The sequence below is a fragment of the Aplidium turbinatum genome, chromosome 14 (assembly GCF_918807975.1).
Source record: "Aplidium turbinatum chromosome 14, kaAplTurb1.1, whole genome shotgun sequence".
In the NCBI taxonomy this organism is placed as follows: domain Eukaryota; kingdom Metazoa; phylum Chordata; class Ascidiacea; order Aplousobranchia; family Polyclinidae; genus Aplidium; species Aplidium turbinatum.
In genome coordinates this window covers 16,625,504-16,644,250 of record NC_137485.1, presented here as the reverse complement: position 1 = coordinate 16,644,250, position 18,747 = coordinate 16,625,504, and the positions used below count along the sequence as shown (strand labels likewise).

The 18,747-nt window shown below is 35.5% G+C and overlaps 1 protein-coding gene across 1 annotated transcript in view; it reads left to right on the top strand.

Moving 5' to 3' along the window:
- The window catches only part of LOC145783112 (protein O-mannosyl-transferase TMTC2-like), a 21,820-nt gene extending 3,947 nt beyond the window's left edge, over positions 1-17,873 (top strand). Inside the window, exons 2-13 of the mRNA XM_082594886.1 lie at positions 5,412-5,549; positions 5,657-5,796; positions 6,175-6,267; positions 6,462-7,261; positions 9,544-10,403; positions 10,706-10,855; positions 11,248-11,391; positions 13,233-13,380; positions 13,624-13,825; positions 14,104-14,307; positions 15,408-15,592; positions 16,816-17,873. Of these exons, the coding sequence (XP_082451012.1) occupies positions 5,412-5,549; positions 5,657-5,796; positions 6,175-6,267; positions 6,462-7,261; positions 9,544-10,403; positions 10,706-10,855; positions 11,248-11,391; positions 13,233-13,380; positions 13,624-13,825; positions 14,104-14,307; positions 15,408-15,592; positions 16,816-16,971 (3,220 nt within the window). The 3' untranslated portion in view covers positions 16,972-17,873. The remainder of the gene's footprint in view (positions 1-5,411; positions 5,550-5,656; positions 5,797-6,174; positions 6,268-6,461; positions 7,262-9,543; positions 10,404-10,705; positions 10,856-11,247; positions 11,392-13,232; positions 13,381-13,623; positions 13,826-14,103; positions 14,308-15,407; positions 15,593-16,815) is intronic.
- The last annotated feature ends 874 nt before the right edge of the window (positions 17,874-18,747 follow it).

The window sequence follows — 18,747 nt, the reverse complement described above, 5'->3', positions numbered from 1 at the left end:
GTAGGGTTACAGTAGCGATGCCACACTGCTACTGTACAGTATATAGGACTTATTATCTAACTTTTAAAATTGATACCGGTACCTCAAATTGTACAGTGGACTGCGTTTAAATTGCGATTTTAAGATTTTATGCAAGCTCTTCAGTCTCAGTTAAAGTTAAATAAAAGAACACACAGGATAAAGGCCAACCATGCCTGACTCGCTGTTTGTGCTTGCAGTACATTTTCATTCGTTCGGTTCTTAACAGTGTAGTGTTATTTGAATTTGTCTGATGATCGCTTCGCAAATATTGATTTAGAGTTTCACAATTTTATGTCAAAACAAAAGGTAATGTAGACAGGCTATCCTAATTTTGTCACAAAAGTTTGATATATACATTTTTGAATTGGTAGATTTAAATCTTGCAAGCTTATTTTATGATTGCTAGTGCAATAACTAATCAAGAAATATAACACCTTTCTGAAAACAGGATTCTTGATTATGTGTGTGGTTTACAAGTTTGTAGAGTGTGCTTTCAAATGTTATAACGTTTGTTATTTCGTTCGGACAGCTGTAAAGCATGTAAGAAATTGAAAAAGATTCAATTAAATCAATCTTGAAAAATACTTTAAACTTTTCATAACCTTTTCGCTGGTGCGAAGATGGAAAAGAGCTTTTTGTTCACTTCAGTTTGTCCAACGTTTGTCTCGATGCAGGTAAAGCGATTGTGACTGCTGATACAGACGACACCAGCTTCAAAGCACTGCATTGGTTAACGAATTCAAGATATTAAGTATAATGGTAAATAAATAATGACACGTAGGGAATTAACTATTGGGTATTGGGGAAACACTAAAACAATCGGCTGTGCCAACTGCCAAGCCAGGAAATTAATGCTTTTTTATTATTACAACAGACTGTTTTTAAAGGAATTGAATTGATTTGCAATCAATTCTATCTATACCATATTTAAAAAAAGTTTTACTACTTTAACGCGTCTCTATAATTCCTAAATCTGAAACTCCATCACTCTCAGGCAACATTTTTTCATGAATTATTCAACTCAATAAACTAATTTTATCCTCGACTGTGGGAAGTAAGTCGCTCTTCCATTAAGAGTGTGACTGATCACATCGTGAATCTTCAAAAATCAAAGGTTTTGTGTGGCTGTCTATTGCATCACTAAAATTAAGGGTGGGAAAGTCATGTAATTCGCTTTGAGTGGAGGTGCATGTTCTTGAGAGGTCGCTGATTTTCACTTATCGTTTTAAAAGTCAGCTTGTATCCTTTTAGCATTCTCCCCTTAAAATATGGACCAGTTCGACAAATGTTTGCAGGTACAACCCAAATTTTTCTCGCACATTACAAAACTTTTTATGTGTGTGTGTACTTTATATTTTTGTATTTATTGTGTGAGCATGTAAGCGTGAGCTTGAGAAGTTTTGTTTACATCCAAATTTATTTTCGTTTCGAATTAGTTTCATTGAAAAACAAATTGGTATCAAACTGCTATTTAATGCTGTAGATTAAACTTCAGACCAAATGAACTCCATTCAGAGTTATTGCTGAGCACTCCATTGAAGAAATTTCTTCAGCATTACTTTGAACTTTGTCGCAACCTTGTCCGTATACCATGCTTGTAAATAAATAAGCCGTGGCCATTGCGATAGTGTTGACAAGCCTGCATGCTTCATATTCACTATTCAGGTAAATAAAAAAACTACTTGTCACACGAAGGTCACGTACTGTAAATACACAGCAAGAAAAAGCAAAAACTTTTCGCTTGTGGGTCTGTTGAGCAATTGATCTGTTTTTAGATTTTATCTCTCCCACCAATTTACATTTTGACAAACTGGTGCCGCTAGCGAAGAAACAGCCAATGATTTTAAATCGTTGAATACTTTTAACAATTTGCTGAAAGAAACGATGTAAATCACAGAAATTCGATATAACAATTTTGATTCATATAATTTTTACGCCACTGTTATCCTGTAGTAATATCACATCTGCAGCAGTTAAGTGTGGACGTTAATTTAAAATTACTTTCGAGATTGTTACTTACTGCATTCTGATTGCTACTGCATCATTTGAGACAACCGGTGAAAAAGAATCAATTAATCTAGTTTTTGGCTACTGTAACAGCTATCTAAAAGTATAGTAACTGAATAGACCTTACAGTGTGGTAGCCAGCTGAAAATTAACTGCCTGGACTTAAAGGGCGTTCCGTGTCACGGTATGGCTACAGATTGTGGTGCATTCCACTTGAACCATGAAGAAGAAAGTATCTGGAATACAGTCTAAATTCATTGCACATTTAGATTGTAGGGTTTGGTGCCCTTTCTTCGCAATCCGTGTATTCGATTTTAGTTGTCATGCTCTTGTGCAAACACAATGAAAGGTTAGTCTCGGATAGATGTAGTATCGCAAGGCAAATGATTTCCAATCAAAACATCAAAAATGTCGTTTGCGTTACTTCCGATTCGGCTCAAGGAGATAATGGTTATAAAGAAACGTGGAAATCTAAATGAAGCTCATTTTATCGTTTTATTGACTAGTTTGTCACACTGGCAACACAACTTGACTTTTTCTTTGCCACGCTTGTCGTGTGCGATTAAATGCCACGACAGTAGTAAATAATTTTCTAACTTGTCAAACGTGTTCCTTGAGCAACCCAATTCTGTAGCAATGAACAGGAAATGACCACAAACTCGGTGAAATAGCTTAACAATGTAAATAGCCTATGTTCGTTCAACAAATCGAGTCATCGTAGTTGATCGTAACGGCATTTTTATGAAACAGAAGGAATAACGGTTGCAATGCTGGAAGCTTCCAAAAGGTTTTCTTGGAAAAATAAAAGTTACGTTTGTTTCATCCAAACCAGATAAAATATAATCAAAGTTTTAAAATATAATCAAATATAATAGTAATCAAAGAAAATTTGGCAAAATAATTTTACTAGTTCTTCGTGTCTTATAATATGTTTCGCCACTTTCTATCATTGAATCAATTTGTTGACTTTATTCAAATAGTCTGCATGCAAAACTAAACGCTAAACAATTATGATTTGAATAAGACACTGAAGAAGCCGCCTTTACGATGGCGAAAGCTTTATCAATAAATTGTGAAAGTTTCCGGACCTGGCTGATTGTGGTTGTATTTACTTGATATGTTCAGTCGTTCAGTTGTTTCCCAAATAAAGAATCCCAGAGTAACTTTTGATTCTCCATAACACCGAGTAACAGGGACAGGTTAAGAGACATCAGCCTCTTCTTTGTGACGTAACATACTGTACAGCAGGCCTAGGGATACGATGCTTGGTTGTTTTTATAATTCTTTTGTATGGAAGTCAAGTGTGCCTTTAAGACTAGACTACTGGTAATTGGTGAAAGTATGAAGAAACACCAGTTTTTTTAAAACACACTAAATTAATTCTGTTGTTAAAGGCAGTGGGCAGTTTGGAAAGAAACAAAAAAACACTCCTTATTGTCAACAAATGCATATTGTGATGTGTTTTTATTAACTCTGAAATTTTCACAAATAACGAATAAAGCCAAAAGAATGCTGAATATAAATCCAAAGTTGCTTTTAAAAAGCTCTTAAGTGTTGATAAAACTGTGGATATGATTTTTGAACAGTTTTTTCTGCACATAGTCCATAAAACGTTGATTGTTTATTCGGAGTATTTCTTCTTCATTTCATTATCTTGAGTTTTCAATGGTTATGTTTTTTTGAGATTTTTTCTCAAGAGAACCTCTCAAGACACTTGTACTTTCGAAAGTGCTCAATGTTTGCTTTGGGCCTTTGGCTCCGTTATGTCATAACTTTTTATCAAATGATCATATCTCAACTACAAACTAAACAACTCGAAATATTTGCGTTGAGTTCACATTTGTCTGCGTTGTTTATACATACAATCATAAATTTTTTGAAAGAAAATATTTGAAGCACTATGCCGTTTAAATCATGTGAGTCAGTTCATTTAATATAAAAGAAGTCATACTGGTTTGAAAAATGATTGATCAAACATTGATTTCAAAAACGCTGAAACACTACAGGGAACTGACAAAATCACCGCTACAACATTAACTGAATAGAACTCCGACAACACCCTCAGTAGGTTGCCGCTAATGGTTTGTGAAACTTAATGCCAGGGCCATTTCATGAGAGGTTGAAACTGAAACATCTCAACACACGAACTTTCAATTCCCTCGGCTCTAAACAGCGATAACCATAACCAAAAAACATTTGATTAATTCGACAGTGAAGGTTGGAATTTGATGGGATGATATTTTTTTCAAAATTGTTTATCCAAATTAGCCTTATTGTTTACCATTTTGTGGATGTCATCAGCAGCGGCTGAAGTTTCAAAGAGTCACCAGACAACGTGGCTTCGTGATTTTCCATTCCACAGTACTTTATATCACCCTTGGGACTTGAACAGTCGCTGTTGGCCAAGTTAAAATGTTTTTTGTTTTTGTTGCTTTTCAACGTTAATTTACCGTAAACAGTATGGCGTGGTTGTAAAATGATAAGGACTTATTTCCCATCTCGTTAGCACTTTGCTGGGTAGCTGAGTTTCATAGATTGAAGTGACTTTTGTTTGCATTCTATAGCTGCTATCTTCATCAGGCATTCCCAGTAAATTGTAATGCGTAGCAGCAGGAGAAACTCATGGCATTTTGATACCTTTCTTAGGTGTTTTTCCAACTAAATGTTAAAAATATGTCCAGTTTAGGAGTAGATAGTCACATACTGCGTTCAAAATCAAGTGAACTGGACCTTTGGCACCGCAAATGTAAAGCAAATAATACAAACCTTTACTGATTTTACGCAAAAGCAAAGCACCGTTATTTCAAATCATCACCGGTGTCTATGTGTTGACTTCAAAGTGTTGTTCAAAATCAATTTGTTCGTTTTGTTTATTTGATTGATACATCCTTGCATGATTATTGTCGTCCTGTCTTAGAGCTAGCTGTTTACACAAGCTGGAAAAATTGGGCAAAGCACATCACAAAGACTTTGATTGGTTTCAAACTGCTTCAACGCAAGAAGCATAAAACAAGATTATTTTTCTAAAAATGAGTTTCTATATATTTTGGTTTAGTCTTATCAGTCAACAAACCTTTTTAAATATCACAACTGCACTTAGAATTACCCCGGCAGGCATCACTGTCAAAGTGAAATACGAAGTAATTTTAGATTTTGTTTTATGATACAAAATAAATTATTTGCTTCCTTATGTTGTTTCTAAGTCGGCTATTACCCACTTTACTGCATTTACTGGCATTTTATCAAAACATTGTTGGTCCATTCTGCAAAGGTTACAATCATTCACAACCCGTTGATTAAACGTTTTTTTACGAAGTTAAAGCGATACAGAATTGCCTAATTTCATAAAGCGGATATAACAGTTTTTAAAATTGTTTTCACAGCCGAGCGATCGTGCAAAATATCGATGTGACTGAAGAGACGCCAATCACCCATTTACTTTTTAACGATTTCTGGGGAACACCGCTTAATCACAGTGGGAGTCATGGCTCATACCGCCCTCTAACGGTGATTACTTTCAGGTAAGATTTATTTTTCTGTTTTTGTCACCGTCAATAGTGAAACTAGAATTAAATTTATTATTCATTTTGTTTATTATTGCACGAGCTTACTGATTTTTGTATTTCAGGTTGAACCACGCCATATTTGGTCTACGGCCGACTGCATATCACATGACAAACGTTCTGCTTCATTCCGTCACCACAAATCTCTTCTGCCGTGTTCTGACGTCGCTATTACAGTTGTCAACCTCAAAAACTTTAATGACAGGTCTAAAACAGTTCTAATATAAGTTCACTGCTCATTACTTGTAGGAGTCGTAGTTTAAGGTGTTATCACATGCAGTTTTTGGGTAAAATTTGTTTTAAGTTGGAAGTGCTTGCTTTGTAGTTTAAGCGGAACTGGCACCTTCTCAACATGCTTGCTATGTTTTGATCTTTATCGTCTGACACCTCTTGAAGAGATTGTATTTTGCATATAAAAAAAAGTGATATGTACAAAATTTGAAACGATATCTTGTTGTGCATCAACAACCAAAAGCGATGCTACATCGCGGGTTTCATGTAAAAGTTGTCTAAGATACTTTGTATTGTAGCAATTATTGTTCCGTTACAACAACACTGGAAATTAATCAATTTTAATTTTCAGGATTGTTATTTGCTGTGCATCCCATCCATACTGAAGCGGTGTCTGGAATTGTGGGCAGAGCTGATGTTTTAGCGACACTCTTTTGTCTTGCTAGTAAGTAGAACTCACTTCTTAGAAAAGTTGTTTTAATGCAAGTGTTCAAACATCGTGAATCTGGGGTAATAAAAGGATAGACCCTCGGCCCCAGAGGCTCACACAACGGCGACGACGAATGCAAGTGTTGTTCTTCTAACTAAATTTTCAATTCAAAGAATATGTTTTTAACTGAATTAACTTTTTTATTGCAGCGCTGCTTTCTTACAACAGAGCGTGCATTTCAATGGATCGTCTAAACCTAAATTCTACTAAAAAAAGTGTCTATGAAAGAAAAGATCCCACAAATTTGCCTTCCAATTGTCACGTGCAAACATTAGGGCAGGAAAAAGTCAAGAATTTAAAACAAAAAAAGAAAAAGAAAATCAGTAAAAATAAGAAAACCACCAGGTTCAAAAACTTCTCAAAGGAAAATCAAACTCAACTTACCAACAGCAAAGATCACTTTTCTTCAGGCTTGAAAAACATTGACTTTTCGAGTGCTTATTGCGAAATAAAAGATGAAAAAACTTCCTGCTCATTCCACGATTCTGGTTCAACCTCTGATGATTCTCACACAACGACCGATACATACGATAGCTTACAAAATGCTGATAAAAGCCTAAACGGACTGAATAAGTGTGAAACACCGCAACTGTGCGACAGGGAAAACTGTATCAAAGATGACAGGCATTTCACGGGAGAAACTATCAAAAGTTCACACAAAGAAAGCTCACTGAGTCTAGTTGCAAAAAGTGCGTTTCTGCAGCAGAAGGAATACTCGAAAACAAGTGATGCGGTTTCTGTAAAGTCCAGCAACGATTTTGCTAAGACAAAATCAAATGATGAATCACAAAACGGGTTTCTGTGGTTTGTCGTTTCCCTGCTGTGTGCTGCCGCTGCATTACTGTCAAAGGAGAATGGATATTGTGCTTTGCCATTATGCTTTGTTTGGGATGCGCTAGTCCGCCACAAATTGGGCTTCTTTGGAGTTGTTTCTGCTTTGTTGACCAAGGTAAATTTGCTTGAGCACTCAATAGTTATATTGGTTTTTCGTTAATAAACGTTTTTGGAAATTGAATTAGATTTACAACCTGTCCTAGTTTTACGGTTGCCAAACTACAAATTTTGGAGCTTTTCCATTCTTTCAAAATTGCCAACAGTTGTTATTTTTTAACCCACTTCCAATGGCTACAACATGTTTTATTCTCTCGTGATTTCCGGTGCAGAAAAGTGATTATTATTGCAGCAGTGGATTGAAGGAATATAAATTTTACGTGTCTCTTAAAAACCAATCAAATATAACAATATTTCAAAGTGAACACAATGCTAACTTAGCCAGTCAACCGTTACATTAGTTCATCCCAATGTTAATAGAAGTATGACATGAAATATGCTACAGTGTGTGCTTTGAAAGATAAATCACAATTTGGCCAGAATTACGCAAATATCGATTGAAACAAGGTAAAGTTTGTCAGGATTTTTTGGAAGTAAGCCTCCCAGACTTTTTACCAAACTAGTTGCTTGTTTGAAATTCAACTTTTCACTGCCCAAATTTTCTTAACATTAATGCTTTGTTCTTTCGTATGAGAAGTTTTTTCTATGTTTCATCGGGATCAGATACCCGGTCATTCCTCGAACAGCTACTTGATAGTAGTAGACTGTAAAAACTCTTGCTACCCCGAACATTTATTTAGATCGTTACTGTATTTTAATGGTTGTTTTTAAACGAGTATTGAAAAGATTCTGTTGTGAATCAAAGCAAAACGACCCTTTTCAATCATCGTTTTCTTATTTTTTCTATATTTTGTCTCAACAACTGCTGCTGTTGTTTGCCAGTTTGTACTTGTTTAGTCACGTGTTGTATCTATGATTGCGAGAATCTATCAATCGTAGGTTTTAGTTCTCAAAATAGCAAATACTGTATCTTGCTTTATTACTGAACAATTGTGAGGCAAGTGCTCGTTTGGAGCATTTCTGTCGTCTTTGTTGTCAAGCGGTAAATGAAAGGTCAGCCAACAATGGCTGCTTTTGCTTGCAAAAAAGTCCCAGTTTAAAAAAGATGAACCTGTTCTTAGTAATTTTTAAAGTTTTGGTAATTTATTTAAGATTTGCTTTGTGCTGGAATTCAAATTTCAAAAGAAAAAGCATTAAAAAAGTAAATCTGACATTTCCAAACAAAAATGTAACAAATTTTAAAAATCACAACACAAACTTTTCGACAAAAGGATATTTTAAAACGACGCGATTTTGACCCATGCTGAGCCATGTCCTGTTTAAATTGTTGTTGAATCATAAATAAGTAGCTTTTAGTAAGCTGTCTGTGATAATGCCCACTGTTAAAATCACTTATTTTTCCGCTTCGCAAGTCGCCATTTACACACCAGTGAGTTTGGTAGCGCAGATAGTCCGTTGGTATTGATATTAACTTATTATGTTTTTTTTTAATACAATTTCCATCACTGATTTGATACAAAATTGTTAATCTCTAAGGCTATCGTCTCACTGAGTAAGCTTTTTGATACAAACGATTTAAATAAATGCAACTTGATGAAATTCCATAATCATCACTTTCATAAAATGTATGAGCTATCAACCAACACCAGTTTCAGTAGCTATTTCGACTAACTTCGGAAGTATAGTTTCAGAGGTACTGTAATTTCTTTGTTCTGTGTAAAATTTCAAAAAAATATCCCTTTCGCATAGAACTGATGTCGGAAGACCTTTGTAATAACAGCTTTAAATTATCCATCTAGTTTTTAATTTTAACAATATTAATCCTGTGTTAATCGGAATCATTATTCGTAGAATTTTTCGTTGGCGATCCCATAACGTTTGTCAAAAAATTGTCATTGTCAACTCAATTGCTGAGCTGTTCGTAACAAAAATAATTCTAAATATTTCGTTTCTACCTAAAGTTTCTTGTCTTGGTTTAGTGTTGAATTAAATTTCCTTTTCGTGATAAAAGCGATTTCGTTTCATTGTTCACAAAGCGAAAACGAAACGCAATACAATGTCCACACACAGAAAGCATAAAGGAATATAAAGTAGAAGTTTTTCCGCAATGATTTTCAAAAGAAAGATATTTTGAAGATTGCGTTTTGTCTTCAATCTGTTTCGAATTATTTTTTTGATAAAAATTGTCTTTTTGGTAAAGCCGCTTTTACAAAGTAAAAGTTTGTTTCAACAAAAAAAAATTTTGAACAGCCCCACCAAATTGTTTCCATAGTCGAAGCTTTGCATTTAGTGAATCAGAGCTGACAAAATAACACATTATTTTTATCATGCATTTTGCAGAAACCGAATCTAAACGGCTTCAGAAGACGTGCGTTTCTAAGTGTGTTTCTTGCGTTTGCTCTGGTTTTTCTTCGAATTGGAATTCCAGTTTTTATGACCAGCGAATCCTATGCGTTTCCCAAGTTCTCGCCATCTGACAACCCAGCTGCTGCAAGTGGACATTTTCTCACTCGAACTTTGACGTTTCATCATCTCATGTTTTGTAATTTCCAGTTTCTAGTCTTTCCAGCTGTTTTAAACTTTGACTGGAGCATGGATTCCATTCCGTTGGTGACAGATTTTTCAGATCATCGAAATCTTTCAACTATGTTGATGTATGGCTTGCTTTGTTTTGTTTTCAAATTTATCTGGACAGTTTTAAAAAGTCGTGACACTGACCAAGCACAAACTCATGCTACCAGCGCCAATCAAGACTTGCCAACTCTTTTCCACAATTGCAAATCAAAGTATCGTCGAGGTAGCAGTAGTTCCGAAAGCAGTTGGACTGAAGATATCAATAATAACAGAAAAAATGCATCAAAGCATAAAGTACAGGCAACACAACAATGGTGTTCCACTAACGGATTGTCTGAATTACACTCTCACAGACATTTGAATGAGGACAAAATCACAACTGAAAATGTAACAATTTTTGCTGTTGCTGTCGTCATTCTGGGGTTGTTACCTGCTAGCAATTTATTTTTTTATGTTGGTTTTGTTTTGGCGGAAAGAATTTTGTATCTTCCCAGCATTGGAGCATGTCTTTTGCTAACCGAGAGTGCCTGTCTTCTGATTGATTTTTTAAAGGAAGCAATGTTTAATGAAGATGTTGAAACGGAAAAAGATCGTCTGCATCCAAGCAATACTCTTAAAAACAGCAGGTAACTTTCGCTTTGTTGTCTATGCATTTTACAAAACTTAATAATGTTGCATTTCTTTTCCGCATAATTCAATATCTGCGATTTTGTAGCCTGCTATGCTGCTGGTCAGTTTCAAGGATGTTAGTTGCAACGTTTTATAGGCTACACCAGACACCTGAAAAAGTCCAGTTGTGACTTTTATTGTGTGTTAGTGCTCGTGGTATCAAACGTTTAATTTACTTGTTGAGTAAATTTTAAATACAGCAACGAAATGTGATAACGGGCTACACGATTTTAAATTCTTATGATTATTTTTTCATTAGAAAAAAGACTCAAACTGGATTTACCGAAAACATTAATTCAATGAGACACCTATGGATTAAGTGGGGATGGTTTGTCATAATGTTTATTTTTTTTTGCTCAAAAACTTGGATCAGAAATAAAGATTGGGAAAACGAATTGACTTTGTACAGGTAGTGTTTTGTTGCTATTTGGCGCTTAACTTTTATACTGTACAAGCGGTATCACGATGCGGCGTAAAGGCTTTCAAAAATTTGCTTGTGTTCATGAAGTAAATTTTGTCTGATTTTACTTATGATTTTAAGCAAGTTTTTGTGCGGCACAGTTACTTGATAATATTTTTTATACAAATAAAATAGATTTTGTATTATGGGCTGTATAGTTAAACTTACAAGTTACAATACACTATGAAAATAAAATATGCTCTATCAAAACTACAGCAGCAAGCTTCTTAATGGACTAATTCATTATTTTATCAGTTGTAGTATTATCAATATTTCAACGTCGAAAGACACTTAATTAATGTTAAATTAAACCAGTGTTTACAAACAAAGTTTATCTTTAGCTCTGGAGTGTCGGTCAACCCAGCCAAGTCACTTGCCAACCTCGGAAACGTGCTGCAATCTCAAGGCAACGTGAAAGATGCCGAAGCTGCTTATCTGGAAGCTTTGCACCATCGCTCCAATATGGCGGATGTTCACTATAACCTGTGAGTACACTAAGCATGTCTTGTATGTTCAAGTGTTTGTTTGCCCACTATCTGTATGTGTGCTTCATTGCCTTGATAAATTAAGTGATATTTGTGCGAGTTTACATTATAAAAGCAATAATTTGTTTTACTTTGATATCACGGCGGTTTAAAAACTTTTTGACTTGTTTGAACTCTGGAAGAGTTTCTTAAAATATTGTTGAGTACCCGAGGGAATGTTCATTTGGTTTGATTCCACCCAGGCAACAATGTGTCATCGAACCTAGGCTATATTTCATTCACGGCTCTCCAAAGTAAAAGATGATAATCCAGCAACATAATATAGGAAGGTTGCTAGACGGCAGCCAAACTTTGGTCTAACCATCCAAGAAACACAATAAGCTACAAGCATGAATGCATGATCACACTTAATGGTGTTCCTTATCATTTGATATTTCTTTATCATTTTGAATCGAAGTAGTTTTGGTTAGAAGTAGATTTTGTTTTTGGTCAATTATGCCAAAATCGGATTGAGAAACAATTGTTTTTTCAGGGACATTTGTATCCACTCATGCGTGAAATATAGCAAACAAAATCTTTCAATTGTGCGTGCTCATTCCTTTTTTCAAGTTTCCTGTGTGTAACTTCATACTTTCACTAACCTGTGAAAAGTGCCCATTTCTGGAATAAAGAAATTCAACGAAATACTTACATTCAATCTACGCAGAAATGACACTTGGTACTTGTCACATCATTTTCTGTCAAGTTTCTTTTTTGCAACATCTATGCTTCATTGAATCACGAGACTGCGTCTGGAATAATCCGTTCACTTTTTCATCACATCAACGTTGTCAAACCTACAATAGATGTAGACGCATGAAATAATCTTGTGAGAATCGATTAATATTTTAGTTCAAAACAATTATAGATTGTGTTTCTTTTGGCTTGAATGGGCTTGCTATGAGTTGAAAAAAATTAAACCAAGAAGTTAAAAACTCAGATTTATGCGTTAATGTAACATCATGATAACGCTAAACAAGCAGATGTACAGAAATTCTAACCACTTGATAAAGTGGGTGGGTGAGTAAGGCATGTGCAGTGATTTGGTCTTGTTTGGGTTCGTTCTATTTCGCTGGTTTGGGTTGTTGTGGGTTGAATCTCAGTTTAATTAAGAGCTTAGCGGTTCCTCAGAACAACCAAAAGTTCATCACACTTGATAAATGGCGCATAAATTACCTTGAGAAAACGATGCATCATTGTATAGCAACCAACAACTAGAGAAGCAAGTCTTCATAAAAAATCGTTGCTTGTTTTTGTTTTTGAGCAGTGGTTCTCAATTTTTTTCTAATTGAGTAACCTACCACTTACTTAGGAGTTTCATAAGGTCACTGCCTATCACCTCATTCCAGAATAAAATGCATTCAACAAAATAACACTGTATTTATAAAAAACAGGATAGTCCCTCTTGATTACCCAATACCCATGCTTCGTATCAGATGCTGCGCTACCGGCAGGCTACAATAGATGTCTCGTTTTTAACGGGTTTACTTGATAAAAGACGTAGTGCTTGGAGTTGAATGAAATCAATGGCTGGCTGAAACTTACTGTGTTGCTTCTCAGTTCTATGCGACAAACCTCCGCAGATAGGAAGGCAGCAAATTGGAATGTTCAGCCTAAATAGTGTTTTTATGGTCCTCCTTTTTGTAGCTTTAAGGAAACGGAAAATAATTTTTTGAAATACCGTAGTTTATCTTATGTTGCAATACAGTATTCTGTATAAAATAGAAATATAAGATGGTGTTTGTGCATACAACTTATGAAAAAAGTAACACCGTTTCTTGATTTACGCTTTTGTATTTCAGCGGCTTACTTTATCAGTCATCTAGCAGACACAGGATGGCAGAAGAGAGCTACCGACTTGCTATTCGTTTCCGACCAAAACTTGCGCTTGCTCACCTCAATCTTGGAGTGGTGTTAGCTGAACAATCCAGAGTAGAAGAAGCAAAAGTTGTGAGTTAATTTCTTTGTTTTAAATTTCTAACTTGTCTCAAGCTATCCTGGAAATATGCTAAGGATGCTTTGCACGTTTTTGTGAGTCAAAAATTTTAATTCTAGCATACAACTACAAGCGACTGCTGATAAAACTTCAGTGTAGTACTAGGCACTAGCCACTTCATTTCTGCTTGCTCAGATTTGTTCAAAAGATAACCCAGTATTAATTTAGATTAAAGAATGATTCTTTGCTCATTTTAGGTTTATAGAAGAGTAGCTGAACTCGACAACAAAGAAACCAAAGACCCACGCTCGCATGCACACGCGCAAATTTCAGCTCTTTACAATCTAGGCAATTTATTTGAAAATGAAGGGGATTACAAGAATGCAGTCGCTGTTTTTAAAGAAGCCGTTAATAAACCCATGGATCAATATAAGCCTCACAGTTTATACAATATGTTAGGTAAGATCCGTTCTGTGGTAGGCTAAATATAACCTGCTTGTCTCAAATGCAAAAGAACCTGTTTAGTCCTTGGCTGGCTTATTGAACTACTTGGTTAATAGTTAAAGAAAGTTTGCAGGCTCAATCAATTGAAAGTTTCTTTTCAAACTACTATCTTACAAATGAATTGTAACATTAAATCTAACAAGTAGTTTACTTTCCAAAGTACTATGACAACACTATAACAAAAGTTTACTGAAAAATATTTGAATTAAAAACTATTTTACTTTCATTTTCAGGTCAGTCTCTTTTTCATTTAAATAAGACTGCAGAAGCTGAAGTTTGGATTAAAGCTTCATTGGCTGCAAAGGCAGATCATATCCCAGCCTACCTGACTTATGCAAGGCTTCTCACGCAAGACGGCCGATTGCATCAAGCAAAGTCTCTATATCTGCAGGCACTTGCTTTGGAATCGGACAAAACGACTGTTTATCAACATTTCGGTAAACCATGCTGATACAATGTTTTAAAAAATACAGTAGACCTGCAATAGTAGCCTATTGCTAATAAGCAGTAGGCCTAGCGTAGACAAGGATGTAGGCTGCTTTTAGACTGGGGCACTGAAATTATTTTAAGGGCACAAAATTTTTCCATCAAGATCAGGAAACGACAAAAACACTCGTATTCTTTCGATTCTAATTATTTTCTTTAAAAGTGTTTCGTTTTAGGGCCCGTAGCCTACCCTTATTGGCACCGGGGCCAAATTGTCTTTTCAACTGCCCTGCTAATAAGAACCGATTACAAATAGTAGGCTAGTAATAAAGTAGCCTATAGTCTATTATCACTGGGGCATCTAGGTTATTTGTATCTAAAGTAGGCTTGAAAAAAGTGTTCGAATTACCCATGAAATCTATGACTTATATCAAAACTACTGCTTAACTAAGACTGCTGTCGTAAATGAGCTATTATTTGGAAAATGAAATATCGGATCATTTAATGGGGTTTGCTTGCAATAAATGAAATCAACTTTTTTAATTTAATTAATGTGATAATATCCAATTGTAAATGAAGATGTAATCGATAGCTGCACTTCTGGTGCTGATTAAGCAATCAGGCACCGCTGTTCGTTTATTCTTGTAGTAGTGTAAACTTAATTTAACGCAATGAAATGTAGGCACGTGTTTTATTCACAACTTTGTGCCACTAAAAGACCTATAAACCGTGGAAATATGCATCGTCTATCCATCGTACAGGGGCTAATTTATCTATGGCGCCGGGGCGCCGCGCGCCCCCTAAAATTCCAATTTATTTTATTTTTAAAATTCCAATCCATCGTAAGCTTATATGTGTTATTGAACTGTAGTGGGTTGTTGTGTAGTTACGTTTATTTATTACCTAATGATAAGTGTTAAAAAAAGAATGGCCCCCAGTCCCCGGCAGCCCTTAAATGGGCAGGAGGTGCGAAGAATCTCCGGGTTGTCTGACTACACTACACACTTATTAGCTGTTTTGATGATATATTGTTATCACACTGCTTATTCTATGATGATGTTTTAAAGTTTTGTTTTTATTACTTATGCAATATGCATGGCTTTTTTGACAGGCGATTTTTATCTCTCAATTGGTGAGCATTTGAAAGCTGCAGACATTTTTTCTCGAATGATTGAAGAAAATCTCGTGAACGACGATCTTGATATAATATTCAGCGCCGCTAGAGCCTTCCGTCAAGCTAAGTTGTACGACAAAGCAGAGCGCCTTTATTTAAAAGCTGTTCAAATCGCACCAAAGGTAAGAGCTTTCAACTGTCATTGTCATATGCGTTATACTTTCAACTGTCATATGCGTTATACTTTCAACTGTCATATGCGTTATACTTTCAACTGTCATATGTCATATTACATATATGGTAGAATCTAGGCCCTTACATAAAAGTAGGCTCGGCCTGCAGTATGCTCTTCATCAGTGCTTCCCAAACTTTCTAAGTTCGCGACCCACTTTTATTGCAATGTTTTCGTGCGACTCACAATGAAATATCACCAAACAAATTAATGAGAAAAGAAACAATGTACCCACGTGCAGTTTACTATTAATTTGAAACTTGAGCTTGCATATTGGATATCATCAGATCAAATCGAGGCTTAATTTGATAGAAGACAAGCTCACACGCACAGTGGCATTAAGAGTGTCCGTTTTCAGGCACTGTTTTCATTGCACTTTTTGGGCGGTGTGTGTTCAGGTGCCTCTAAAGCTTCGATGATTTCCACGACGCATTCGACAATATTTTTGCACACTCAACACAATGTGCTTTTGGCTCGAAGTCATTTCTTGCCTCAATAAAACTATATTTGATGTAATCAGAGTCATATTTTCTCATTACAGCTTTCCTAGATTTCTTTTTTTCCCATCTATTTCGTTACTTTTTCTTTTCAAAAAAATATCCATTTTGTGACTATTAACAGAATCAAACAAATTTAAAGAGTTTTAAAACTAGTTGGACATACGATTAACAGTTAGCCTACATAAACGGCGTCTTTGGTACTGTTTACCTGAATTCAACAAACTTCTAATCTGCCTATACTAGCCTACTTACACTTTCCAACGTCTGGGAGCGTACGTACTGAAATTGTTAATGCGACACAACACACAGATCGAATTGTTGCATACTTCTTACATTGTTGCATAATTGTTACGTAATCATAATACAATAATTTCCCGATCTAATAGAAAAGTGTACCATTTAGAAAAGCTTCGCGGCTCATCTGAAATAGCTTCGCGACCCACCGGTTGGGAAGCACTGCTCTACAGAATAACAGATCGCCCTATATCTAAACCTAAAGTGTTAAAGAAGAGTTAATTTTGAAATCATAAAAATTTTGGAAAACTGATCTCTGATTAACTTGCTTTTGAGTTTTTCATGAAATATTTTTCAATGTCATTAAATGCTATATAATAGGCTATATTTTATTCCTTTGCATGTTATTTTATTATCATCGCATTTTGTCATTGCTTAGCTTGCTGCAGCCCACATGAATCTTGGAGCAATTTTTCATCTCCAAGAAAAATACCACCAGGCAAAAGACAGTTATGTCAAGGCATTGGAACTAGAAGAAAACAAACTCATTTTAGAAAATCTTTCAAAGCTGGATCGAGTTTTACAAAACTTGTAATCGACTTAATTATTGTTTATTTATTGTGCCGTACGTATTTATTATCTTTTTCTACGTTTTAGGCTATAAGCCACGCGTTTCAGAGTCCCAATGGGAATATAATGTAGCCTCTCATGCAGTTTTATTTCATATCCTACTTCGCTATATTTTTAAAAATGGGCTTCATGTCTAACAACATTACGGTCTACAGCTCCAGAAAAGCAACCGTTAGCTTTCATTGATGCTTAGCCATTATGCTTCCAGTTATCGTCAAAACTTAGTAGCCTAGGTTACACCAACTAAACTTACCCTACATGCTGAAGTAGACTACAGCCGTTCAATGTGTAAAAACAGCTTTTTAAAAGTGTTTTATATGTTTTTGTTTCTTGAGTTATTTCTTCATATTTTGTTCTTTCCTAAAAAAAAACTTGTAGGCTTATTTTTGGCTATTTTAAAAAGACTTGTTCATTAGGCCACTCATATGTTGTTAAATTTCGTAGTCATACATCTTCGCAGATGTAACAGGCTTGGATGTAGGGTAGCCTAATATGATGCTACAAAGTGCCACATTGATGCACCAACCTATCCAGACGGTTTTGGTGCCAATTTTTTTCGTAATGTTTGGTTTTTATTTCTACCTACGCAGAGCAAACATTTTTTTGGCAGACGCAAAAAATGACATATCTTATCAAAATATGCTCGCGCTCTTTGAAATTCATTGTAGGCCTAGATATTGGATAAACAAAGTGACATAGTCCCAGACCAGCTCAATTTTTGTTGATCATGCTTGCCACTTCTTCATTGGTTGCTTATGTAGCCTACGTTTTTCATGTTTCATATTGCTTGCACTGTGGTTTTGTTTTAGCCTATAGAATTTAACGTTCAGTGGTTTGAAAGTTAAATAAACTTTTTCGCTCATGTGACTGTGATTTCACCTCCAAAGTCCAGTTAAAACCAGGGATGGAGGAACCATTTTAAAAGTAGGTGGGCCCAGAAGCGCAGCAGTCGAAGCCAATCCAACTTTTGGGGGGCTTCGCCCCCCAGACCCCCCTTAGCATCACTGCATTCCACATACTTTATACCATCTATACATTTTAGAGAACACACGTAGCCTACGTGTCGAAAACGTTTGAGTTCATTTTAGTTATGTTATATTTTTTGTGTGTAATAAAGTATGTTAAATCCGCTAAGGTTACTATGTTTTATTTCTTTATGCTTTATAGTGTTGTACAAAATATGGTGATGAACACACAAATAAAAAAGAAACAATACACACACAGTTATAATACAACCTGGGATAAATAATCTGCAGCATTATACAGTAGGCTGTGCGCATATTGTAACAGCCGCAGCACCAATATGCAAATATAATACTGGCATCAACAATGCACAGCTAATTACCACAAAGTGTCAATAGGCCTACCAGGAGCAGTGATGCCGAAGTTAGTTGAGGATTGGGGGGGATAATTCAACAATTTATCAAATTTTAGACGATTTTTGAACATTGGGGGGGATGCAAATTTTTATACACAATTTTAGTGGTACCGGTATTAAGTTTATTAAACAATCACCGGACCTCGGTAAATTAGCTGCTAACAGTATAATATACGGACAAGAAATCATGGAGATAAAAGTGCTACCAGTGCGCTTGTGAATGCTTGTTTCTTATTCTTGCAGCAGTAAAAGAAAAATTGATAGGCTACCTCCAGCAGGATTCGAACTTATGACCTGCCAATGAATACTTAGTTTTTCAACAACAACAAAAAAAACAGAAGTTATACTTTTCTTCTTGTCCTC